At 40.6% G+C, this 12,215-nt stretch overlaps 1 protein-coding gene across 1 annotated transcript; it reads right to left on the reverse strand.

Annotated features, from left to right (window-relative positions):
- Positions 1 to 8,132: 8,132 nt before the first annotated feature.
- Positions 8,133 to 9,884, reverse strand: LOC147893024 (peroxidase 66-like). Its single transcript, XM_087387207.1, has 4 exons — positions 9,616 to 9,884; positions 9,324 to 9,512; positions 8,778 to 8,940; positions 8,133 to 8,680 (listed from the first exon to the last, which is right to left on the reverse strand). The coding sequence occupies exons 1-4, from the start codon at positions 9,823 to 9,825 to the stop codon at positions 8,265 to 8,267; spliced, it is 978 nt and encodes a 325-aa protein (XP_087243333.1). The 5' UTR covers positions 9,826 to 9,884; the 3' UTR covers positions 8,133 to 8,264.
- Between the last annotated feature and the right edge of the window lie 2,331 nt (positions 9,885 to 12,215).

Below are 12,215 nucleotides of genomic sequence, written 5' to 3' on the forward strand. Positions count from 1 at the left end.
TAGCAGCTAAGATGATCTGTTGGCTGCGCTGGCTTGAATTATCGATTGCTTATATAGTGCAGTGCGGAGAGCAACGACGTACTCTCCTCTGCCTTCACGTTGACGTTGCTTAACGCCCTTGACATCCTCCTAACAACACCTTTACACCTTCGACATGACTCCCCATCTTTCATTTTGCTGGTCCTCCTAGTCAAAACTCGGCCCTTCACGCTTCCTCTACGTCCTAATTAGCCCACACAATACACACCACTCTAACCACGCACCTCCTCAGCTGAGATGATCGCCCCCATCGATCCCATGACATGGCATCTGAGGAAAACAAGGACTACTAGAATCGGATATAATTTCCACCACCTTGCCTCATCATCGACCGGCATTGTGCAAGGTACCCATCTCTGCATGAGGTCACCGTGTGTCGATGTCGGACAAAAACTTTCCATGAGACCAATGCTTGCATGGTAGGCATGATGGGATCCCCGTCCCCATTGCACTTAGGGGTCATGCATGTTTACAAGGTATCTTTAATCAACATCAACCATGTAACTTGGTGGGATCAGATGGTGCAACCTCCTTATCAATGCCTACATATTGGTAGGCACCAATATGGGATGTCCTTCTCAACACCCAAGCCCATCATACAGTTAGGGAGGCGCCACTCATATGATGCTATATATACTTTATGGACTCTTTCAAATCCTCAACATCAATGATCATGTAACTTGGGTCGATCCGATGGTCCAAACTCCTCATCAATCCCTATAATTGTGGAGCGTAGAACTAAATTCACTTTTCATTCTCTAACCAACAAACCGATGTACTCCCTTGCTACCGAACCCCTATGTGACCATTTCTATATCATGTCTACTATGTTCTCCAATTCCTATGTTCCTCCCAAATCTCGAGAGGGGGAAGGGGGAACATTATCCCATATTACCATCTGCTTTCGATGAAGGTGTACATAATTTAAACAATCCATTCACACAATGTCATGTATGTCCATGGCTTAAACATTTACCATAATATGCAATCTCAAGTGATCTTTTCCAAAGTACAAGGAAATAAATTTATGTGGGAAGAGGTGCCATTTTTTTTAAAAAAATCTATCACACTAGAGTTATATGTACTTTTCTAGTGACCCCATTAACCAGGCTCTAAAATTTGTCTCAACCTTGCCACTCCCACAGATCCTAGTCCCACACACATTCTCTCTAATTATTGGATGATGGTGAATCTTCGAACCTACCCTTCCACATGTCACGGTCTTTAACTTAAATCTAAGAATAGTAATAGTATTTATCCACTAACTTGTATAGCAAAATATAACCCCTTACAAAATTGGGTCTTCTGTCCTTGCTTGGTTGTTCATGCAAGTAGCAACACAAAAATTAAGAGACAATATGTATGATTTAGAGTTTGGCCTTGTTGTATTTTCCATCTCAGGGGGGGGACACTTCACAATATGTAAGATAGCACGTGCAACCAATAGAAGGGGTATATAATCTTAAGTATTATACAAAATATACATACCTGAGCGTTGTTTCAATCTAGAAAGTCAAGACTTCTATACATGCGCGATACTTTTATCATCTCAAATTTTATAAAAGGGGTGTATATAGGTTATCAAAAATCCATAGGTAGCATTTTTTCTAATACCCCTTGATCGCACGTGCTACATGGGGTTTTTACATCGTAACCCCTTGATCACACATGCTATATGGGGTTTCCTTTTAGTTAGAAAAAGGCTAGATCCTAATGACATGTGTTACTATGCAATTTAAATTCAAATCCAAAGTCAATTTTGGGGGTTCAAATTTACCCCAAAAGTATGTAAACATGTGATACCATGATTTACGCGTAATTGCTATATAACATGCACAATGTATTAAACAAGAAGAAATGGTCCTTGGTCCCTTGGGTGCTGGTGTCTCTTGGGATACTATAGTATGAGAATTGTACACCCTCTTACTAGATATATAGTGGGTGCTTGGGTAAACATTGCAGACTTTTGAATTAAATAATATTGCACATATGATGGTGGAAAAGATGACCAAAAAGAAAATCAACCTTTGACTACATGCATTGGAAATCTATACACGATGTTTGACTTAACCATCACTTCCTCCTCTTAGATTGTACTTTGATGGTAGAAACATATGAATTTGTTGAGGGAAAGTAGAGTCCATCTACCTACTAAGAATCATGCCCACCACACACAAACTAAACCATAGATAGTCACAATTGATTTCACAATTATGCAAGGTTGATCCAAGGCTATTAATCCCATTCCCATATACATCAATTTTTCCAACACCTTACCCACCTTGTGCATGTGGAGTGTCAATTACGAGGAATTAATTGCTATATAATGGGGGGTTCTTGCTTGATGTGATGCGCAATAACATTCATACCCTTCTACATAGTCTCCTTCTATTATGCCTCCTTATGTATACTTTAGCCTTCATCCAATAAGCCCTCCTTATCATTTCCTCATGTAGTCTTCTCTATCATTCACTTCCTCCTCTCCTCCCCATTATTTCCTACCCCATGGTGTTTCTGTCTCCAAGCTTGGATATATCCCTGAGTATATGTAGGCGAAGGTGGTATACTTTTGGCACTTTAAAGTGGTCAAGTTTCTAACACTACTACACACGCATCCTATTGCGAAGTTTACGTACCGACGATTAGCGCCCGCTTAGCGTTAATCGTCGGTATAAAAATCGGGTTTCGCAAATCGTCGCTATATAGCGACTTTTGCCAAAAGTCGCTATATAGCGACGTTAGTAAAAGTCGCTATATAGCGACACTGAGACAAAATATTATAGCAACGTTTTATAGAGAGGTTTTTTTTTTTTTTAAGGCCTTAAAAATTATTTTTTTCCAATGATAAAATTTTTTAAATTTTCATACATGTTTGAGCTCATAGAGAATTAAAAAATGAGAGCATGTACATCAAGCCTTTGAAGCTCATATATTCATGTCCAAGTTTGAGATGAGAAAAATCAAATAAGAGCATTTACATCAACTGTTTCATCTTGAGCCAAGTCTAAGGCGCCAAGCAAGTCTATCTCCAACTCTATACCGAGTTGATCTCCTATATCATCATCGTACTCTAGTATCGTACGTTCACCTAAAAGTATTTGATCATCTTCTTCAATAAAGCTTAAGTGTGGTGATTGATCTTGATGATTGTTGTCTTCCTCGTCAATATCGTGATCTCCATCCTCCTCCCGTGCGATGTCATTATGCGCATCTTCCTCTTGCCTCATATGGTGATCTACATCTTCTTTCATCAATTGGACCGGCATTGGTAGTGGCATCTCCATATCCACATCTCTATCTTCAAAAATTTGCTTACTTCGTGGTGCAACTTGGATCACGTACCACCATCTTGGATCAGAACGATCCGGATGAAAAACCACCTATATTGAAGATGGGTGCCAAATGTCGTCAATTATATATATGAAAGTATGCTCAAGTTCATGTATCAATGGATCTTTAAAACGAAAGCTTCGATTAATTAAATGATTAGTATGCACTAGCTCACAGTGCTCGGGAAGAAAAAAGTATCACTTTCATCGGTCCAATGTTTGGTGGAGTATCTTTTCTCACTGTTGCATGGGTACCGTTGTAAATAGTTCTAAAACATTTTACATCAAGAATGAAAATACTAAATCGTCTGAAATCAACTTCATAGATGTCGCATATGGTTCCACAATAATCCAACTGTGAGGAGAGAAGATTGGTATCCGAAGCACTTGCTCGGCTATCTTGTGTGAAGTTAGCAATGACTCCACAATCATACATGACTCTTTTTGAATCGATGCGTTCCATGCGAAAATGTCGTCCATATGACCATAATGCAATGTACTTTTTATACTTTAAAAGAGCATCATTAAAACAATGAAGATGCATCTATTTTATAGCATATATTGCCACAAATAATTACTTAATTACATCAAGAGGTAAGAAACTTACATGCACCATACATCCAGATGATAACTCTCACTCGCACTCGTTTATTATCTCTCCATCACGTTCGGCTTTACGTAGAGCCAGTTGTAGCCAATCAAGTGACATGTGAGTAGGGAGAAGAGCCAGATCCCGTGGATATGGTTGTGATCGCCTGTACATTACTCTGAATCTCGTCCTTGCATTTATTCTTTCTGCTTTGGCCACTTCATATCTCTCAATCCACTTCTGCATCTCACGGCTATTGAGGATACAAAACTTATAGAATTTCTCCATTTGCTCTTCACTCATCTTTCTTTCAATTCCTTTTCCTGGGGAACCTCGCCAACGATGCGATCATCATCCTTGTTATGCCAAGCTTGCGGCATATCGGGATCCATGGATGCAAGGAACTTTGTGATATATACTAATGACTCTTGCACAAGCCATCCCTCTGCCATGCTTGCTTTTGGTCTTGCTCTTTGTCTTATAAATCCCTTTAAAGTTTTCATAAACTGCTCGAGAAAAAACATCCATCGACTATGAACGGTACCTGCTATAGCCACCTCATCAACTATGTGCACAGGCAAGTGGACTTGAGTTATCATAATGCTCGAGGGAAAGTGCTTCTCAAGAAAGCATACGGCTTTGATGGATTCCACCCTAGCCTTCTTGATGCTCGATATGGAGATCTCTTTTTAAGATATCCACCTATTTCACATGTCCATGTAAGATATTTTCATAATCAGTCTACAGATTAATCAGCTTAAATTGAGGAAAATACAATCAATGCGATTTGATAGTAAGCATACCTCACAATACCACAGATCTTGAATATAGCATTTCTAACATCTTCTTGTAAGCACCCTTTTATTGTATTTGGGAGGATGAACTATCAAAGCAACAAAGAAGTCATGTCAACAATATAACATAATCATAATTACGCTAATGCATCACAATTATCGGTACACTAATTCTACTTAGAATACCTGTAAGACCTTGTGCCAATCATGGGACTTGAGCCCACTAAGCTTATTGTCCTTTGAAAATGCTCCTTTCAAGCAACACATGTACCCTGTCGGTGTTTGAAAAGAGGCAATGTCTGCCTTGACCGCTGCCTCCTCCCTCATAGAGAGGATCCATGTTTCTTTCGGGAGGACAACTTTTCCCGAAGCATGCACTTGGGGCCACAAACGAGACATCCTATTCATAGCACGCAAGTCTTCTCGCACTCCTCTCGAGTCTTTGGAACCAACCAAGTGTGCCCAAATAGTAGCCCCCACATTCTTGAAGATATGCATGGGATCCAAGAGATGATTGATTTGTAACTGACCCCAATAAGGAAGCTCGTGAAAGATCCATAGCCTCTTCATACCAGGAGGAGGTTCCTCTCCATTCACCCTCCAAGCTTGAATCCAGCCACTTGCCTTCAAATATGATGGTGGTGGATCAAGCTGACCTCCACATGCGAGATGGTCGAGCGGAAAGTATCGAGCATGACCTTCATAAACATTTTTCCTCATATGTTTGGAGTAGCGTGCAAATGATTTCAGAGCCGGTCCACAAACAGGACAAGCATGGTACCCACTTGTAACAAGTCCTGCACGCGTGCATGAATGTGTTAGTACAAGACATGCGTGTGAAAGAGAGTCATAAAAGCATAATCCTCATTATACATGTAAAGATACAACCACGTACCTACGCACTCTCCATATCCTGGGTAGTCATGCATGGTCCACATCAAGATACCCCTGACCAAAGTGTCATTGGTATGTCTAGGAGCTCTGGAAATATCAAAGACCTGCACTCCTCTCCATAATATCTGTAACTCCTCTATCAAAGGTGCCATGTACACGTCCATATTTTTTGCCTTGTACTTTCTTAGCACAAGTAGTGCAAGCATGAGGTGTCCCTTTTTTATTGTTAGCCATGGTGGGATATTGTAATTCACCATGACTATGGGCCATGTCGACCAAGATGTCGAGCGTAACCCGAAAGGATTCACGCCGTCCATGGCGAGCCCAAGATGTAAGTTGCATGGCTCCATCGCAAAGTCTGGCCACTGATTATCTATGTGCTTCCAAGTTGCACAATTTGCGAGAATCCTCAATGTGTCATCAGTGGACCGATGAGATGCACGCCATGTCATCAACTCCACTATGGATTTGCATCGGAACATGTGTTGTATTCTTGCAATGATGGGAAAGTGTCTCAAGACCTTTACCGGTATCCGCTCACCCTACAAGTCATCTCTATATCGTTGTTCCCCACACTTTGGACAACTAGCCAAATCTCCATGCTCACGACGAAAGGGAATACAATCATTACGGCAAGCATGGATGGTATCACAACCCATACCCACTGTTATTAGCATATTTTTTGCTTCATCTCTTGATGCGGGCATGGCATTTGGTGCAGGCAACATCTTCTGGAGCAACCTATGATAATTCAAACATACATAGGCTTCGAACAATGATGATTCGGTATACATAGCAGTTACCAAAAGAATCCTTTGTTTCATGATCGCACAAAGCACACTGAAATGCGCTATTATTGTGTTAGGGAGAGAGTGTCTATGTGCCTACACATGATAATGTGGCAAATATATAATACCTTCACTAAGGCTTTGCCTCATGAAAGGTTTGAATGATTTTGCAAGCTTTTAAATTTAATTACTTTTGGTTATCGATGTCATATTTTACCTTGTACTTGGTCATTGCATCACCCTAGTGAGGTTTGTAAGCATTTTGTTACAGGATTATCCGATGATCATGTAAAGCATAGGATAGGTTACTTTTTACTCCAGTTAGTGCAAGTTTTTTTCCCTCCCAATATTTTATGCTTTAGCTAGCACACTCCATGTAGCCATGGGTGTCCTATGTATCTTTGTACTTAAGTATCTTGTGAGGTAAGTAGTGGTCACGCACTCAATCCAATCTAATCCACTTTGTTTTCTTGCTTCATGTTTTTGTGTGTACTTGCTTCCATATTCTTCAATACTATATTAATTCTATTGGATGAATCTATATTTTCCAAAAAATAGATCATTTGATATAGATAAAATGAAAATCTTGCAACCCTTCTACATGTCATATTTTAAAACTATGATGCAAAAATTTCTTGAGTAGTCAAATGAAAATATGAAGATAATCAAGTCTAATGAAGGCTCTGGTTAAATATGAAAAAGAACAAGAAAATTGAATGTACATAGAATACTTTAAATCTTTTGGCCACAATAAAATGAGTCACTACGATCTAAATTTGGTGGAGATACAACAATGTATATGGAAGAAGCTAAACAATGCAAAGATTTTATGGTAGGAAAGGTGACAAGCCCTTAGAAGATTTTGTGCAATTTGACAAAATTCAAGAGGGTGTTTCCATTGAATTGTGGGCACCTAATCCAAAATTAAACATGGATGACCAAGGTGACCCAATTTGGGTGGCAAAGGTTGTTTAGATAGCAAGGGATGAAGAGGCAATCCCTACTAGATTCACAGAAAATGGAATCTTTTGAAAAGTCTCCCAAAAAATATATTTATGAGGGTTTCTTGTGAAAAAAAACATGAATGGGTTCCAAACAAGTTGTTTTGATATTATCAGAAATCAAGGATGCAAGGTGTTTAAAAAAGGCATGAATAAGATGTAAAAATATATAGGTGACCTTTGTAGTGTTGCAAATTCAGCCAATTTTGCATTTTATTGGTAATTTAAAATATTGAGTGGACATGATCATTTTAGAAAAAAGTTTAAACGAAGGGAGAAACTCCAAAAATGCTGAATATTATTACTATGTCAATTATTTCCACCCATTTGTTAAAGAAAATAATCCTCAAGCCACTTTTGCATTTGTACCACGATGTTAAGTTATATCCAATAAGCTTCGACAACGGATTAATAATTGTAGTTCACCAAATTATTGCAAGCCTTCACAATCAATCGAAATCATGTTATCCATGTCTCGCTCAAATTACATGTGCGAGCAAACAAAAAAAGTCGGCAAATCAAAAAGTTCCTCAACAGCTCATAGACTACAAGCAACTCGATGTATTCTTTAATAGTTGTTGCTTCAGGTGTGAGGTTTAAATTGATGAAACGCTACGTTATAGCTATTACTACTGTTGTCACGTCCATATTCACAATATTCAGTCAAACTGTTAAAGCTCAAATTCTGTGTAATACGGTTTACAATATGAACACTTGTGACATTGCCTTTGCTGTGTAGATTTGAGTAAAACTAGGGCTTGAAACTGGTGTAAGCTATATCTTTGGCTCGCCAGTCACATTAAAACTGAAGAGTACAGTGGAGTGTCTTCTCAAGTAGATGGATTCACAACACGGCAATCCTTACGGATTTCTCCGTCTGCATCTGTTTTGATCCCAGCATTTCCCATTTTGACCATGGAAATGGCGAAATTGCTGAAGAAGGCCGCCTCATTAGTGGCATAGTCTAGGACGATGGCTTTTGTTTCGGGGTCCGCGAACAAGGCCTGATCGGACGAGAATACACCTTTGCCTTGCGCGATGTCTATGTAGTATCGATTGTCAAAGGTTTTCCCAGTGGAATCCAACGATACGCCTGCGCTATGGTTGCGATTGTGTTGAGGGCATGTAGCCCGTAATGTCTGTGCGAAACTGTCTTCGATGGTGGGGTCGATGTCGTTGAGCGTGTCGAAATGGAATAGCCGAGTGTTGAACGATGAGCAGTGGGAAAATCCTAAGGAGTGGCCACCTAGCATCGTTCGAAGCTTGAGTTTCAGAATCGAGATATTATAAGATAACGTAAGATGCCACTAAAAGACATAACAGGAGAGCTCAGGGGATTGCACCTGACAGTGTCACCATGTCTACTTTTGAAAGGTTTCTTAGAGCAAAACTTTGTGTGAGCTGGGAGACGTTGAACGTTGGAGCGGGCAACCCCCTTGTCTCTGAGGCATTAGACACCCTGCCGTCCTTGCGTCCTTTTAGCACTGACCAACGAGGCCCCCCCGACTGCACCCGGTAAAGAAAGAATGAAGTATGGTCAGTTGTAGGATAATTTCGAAATTGTGGAAAAGAGCTTCGCGGGATCGAATGCTCCAACAGCATATGGCACACCTAGTCCCGCATTCGATATCCACAAACAGCTAAACACATAGATAGAAAGTGAACTCTTAATGCGCGATGCAAGATAATGCAGATCACGTAAAGACCTTGGCTACGTCCTATATAGTGTCAAGACGGAAAAGCGACGAAGTTTGATTCTGGTTTTCTAAAATGTACAAAACATCTTCCAAACGTTAAGACGAGCAAGAGTTAGAAGTGGTAGAGCGGAGTTAAATAAAGAAAGGAAAGACGTGTAGAGAAGATCATTACAGAAGGATAGAGAAACGAACCAAGGCTACAGCATCACGTGCAGCGATGGCGAGAATGTCAGCGCAGGACACCACGTCAGGGCAGACCGACTCAATCTTAGTTTTGGCATTGTCAATCACGTAGAAGGCATGGAGCGAGACGTTAGGAGGCGCATCCTTCTCTGCCGTGTTGTTCGAGGTGGAGTTGATGAGAATGGATCCGTCACATCCCTGCAAAATGGGCCAAGAAGATTAAATCTACGTGAGGCGAGACCAAATCTAAGTGCAGACGCTTCAACGGGACTACTAGAGACAGAGAGTGTCCAAAAGGAACCTCGATGAAGCAGTCGTGGAAATGCATGCGGAGGAGGCCAGCAGGAACGGTGCGATCATGCTTGGAGGCACGTTTAACGGCGCGGTAGACGTATTTCTCGAGGTGAGGGCAGGAATGGCGGTAGTGATCGACAGTGAGCAGAGAGGAGGAGGCAAGGGCGAGGTGGGAGAGGAGGAGGAAGGCGAGGGGGAGGGGGAAGTGGGCAGCCATGGCGATGGGGCTGAGACACAAGGTGGCAACAGCGGAAAGCGCTTGATCTGTTTGTTGTATAGCAGCTAAGATGATCTGTTGGCTGCGCTGGCTTGAATTATCGATTGCTTATATAGTGCAGTGCGGAGAGCAACGACGTACTCTCCTCTGCCTTCACGTTGACGTTGCTTAACGCCCTTGACATCCTCCTAACAACACCTTTACACCTTCGACATGACTCCCCATCTTTCATTTTGCTGGTCCTCCTAGTCAAAACTCGGCCCTTCACGCTTCCTCTACGTCCTAATTAGCCCACACAATACACACCACTCTAACCACGCACCTCCTCAGCTGAGATGATCGCCCCCATCGATCCCATGACATGGCATCTGAGGAAAACAAGGACTACTAGAATTGGATATAATTTCCACCACCTTGCCTCATCATCGACCGGCATTGTGCAAGGTACCCATCTCTGCATGAGGTCACCGTGTGTCGATGTCGGACAAAAACTTTCCATGAGACCAATGCTTGCATGGTAGGCATGATGGGATCCCCGTCCCCATTGCACTTAGGGGTCATGCATGTTTACAAGGTATCTTTAATCAACATCAACCATGTAACTTGGTGGGATCAGATGGTGCAACCTCCTTATCAATGCCTACATATTGGTAGGCACCAATATGGGATGTCCTTCTCAACACCCAAGCCCATCATACAGTTAGGGAGGCGCCACTCATATGATGCTATATATACTTTATGGACTCTTTCAAATCCTCAACATCAATGATCATGTAACTTGGGTCGATCCGATGGTCCAAACTCCTCATCAATCCCTATAATTGTGGAGCGTAGAACTAAATTCACTTTTCATTCTCTAACCAACAAACCGATGTACTCCCTTGCTACCGAACCCCTATGTGACCATTTCTATATCATGTCTACTATGTTCTCCAATTCCTATGTTCCTCCCAAATCTCGAGAGGGGGAAGGGGGAACATTATCCCATATTACCATCTGCTTTCGATGAAGGTGTACATAATTTAAACAATCCATTCACACAATGTCATGTATGTCCATGGCTTAAACATTTACCATAATATGCAATCTCAAGTGATCTTTTCCAAAGTACAAGGAAATAAATTTATGTGGGAAGAGGTGCCATTTTTTTTAAAAAAATCTATCACACTAGAGTTATATGTACTTTTCTAGTGACCCCATTAACCAGGCTCTAAAATTTGTCTCAACCTTGCCACTCCCACAGATCCTAGTCCCACACACATTCTCTCTAATTATTGGATGATGGTGAATCTTCGAACCTACCCTTCCACATGTCACGGTCTTTAACTTAAATCTAAGAATAGTAATAGTATTTATCCACTAACTTGTATAGCAAAATATAACCCCTTACAAAATTGGGTCTTCTGTCCTTGCTTGGTTGTTCATGCAAGTAGCAACACAAAAATTAAGAGACAATATGTATGATTTAGAGTTTGGCCTTGTTGTATTTTCCATCTCAGGGGGGGGGCACTTCACAATATGTAAGATAGCACGTGCAACTAATAGAAGGGGTATATAATCTTAAGTATTATACAAAATATACATACCTGAGCGTTGTTTCAATCTAGAAAGTCAAGACTTCTATACATGCGCGATACTTTTATCATCTCAAATTTTATAAAAGGGGTGTATATAGGTTATCAAAAATCCATAGGTAGCATTTTTTCTAATACCCCTTGATCGCACGTGCTACATGGGGTTTTTACATCGTAACCCCTTGATCACACATGCTATATGGGGTTTCCTTTTAGTTAGAAAAAGGCTAGATCCTAATGACATGTGTTACTATGCAATTTAAATTCAAATCCAAAGTCAATTTTAGGGGTTCAAATTTACCCCAAAAGTATGTAAACATGTGATACCATGATTTACACATAATTGCTATATAACATGCACAATGTATTAAACAAGAAGAAATGGTCCTTGGTCCCTTGGGTGCTGGTGTCTCTTGGGATACTATAGTATGAGATATGTACACCCTCTTAAATTACACTAGATATATAGTGGGTGCTTGGGTAAACATTGCAAACTTTTGAATTAAATAATATTGCACATATGATGGTGGAAAAGATGACCAAAAAGAAAATCAACCTTTGACTACATGCATTCGAACTTAACCATCACTTCCTCCTCTTAGATTGTACTTTGATGGTAGAAACATATGAATTTGTTGAGGGAAAGAAGAGTCCATCTACCTACTAAGAATCATGCCCACCACACACAAACTAAACCATAGATAGTCACAATTGATTTCACAATTATGCAAGGTTGATCCAAGGCTATTAATCCCATTCCCATATACATCAATTTTCCAACACCTTATCCACCTTGTGCATGTGGAGTGTTGACTA

Source organism: Dipteris shenzhenensis, chromosome 16, assembly GCF_047967505.1.
Source record: "Dipteris shenzhenensis isolate YYH24624 ecotype China chromosome 16, Dip_SZ_1.0, whole genome shotgun sequence".
In the NCBI taxonomy this organism is placed as follows: Eukaryota; Viridiplantae; Streptophyta; class Polypodiopsida; order Gleicheniales; family Dipteridaceae; genus Dipteris; species Dipteris shenzhenensis.

Excerpts from the sequence above, each read along its gene's own strand:
- LOC147893024 (XM_087387207.1), bottom strand. The coding sequence starts at position 9,825 with ATGGCTGCCCACTTCCCCCTCCCCCTCGCCTTCCTCCTCCTCTCCCAC. Across the intron at positions 8,941-9,323 it reads CACGTGATGCTGTAGCCTTG|TCGGGGGGGCCTCGTTGGTC; the intron begins GTTCGTTTCTCT and ends TACCGGGTGCAG. Across the intron at positions 8,681-8,777 it reads AGACATGGTGACACTGTCAG|GTGGCCACTCCTTAGGATTT; the intron begins GTGCAATCCCCT and ends GAACGATGCTAG.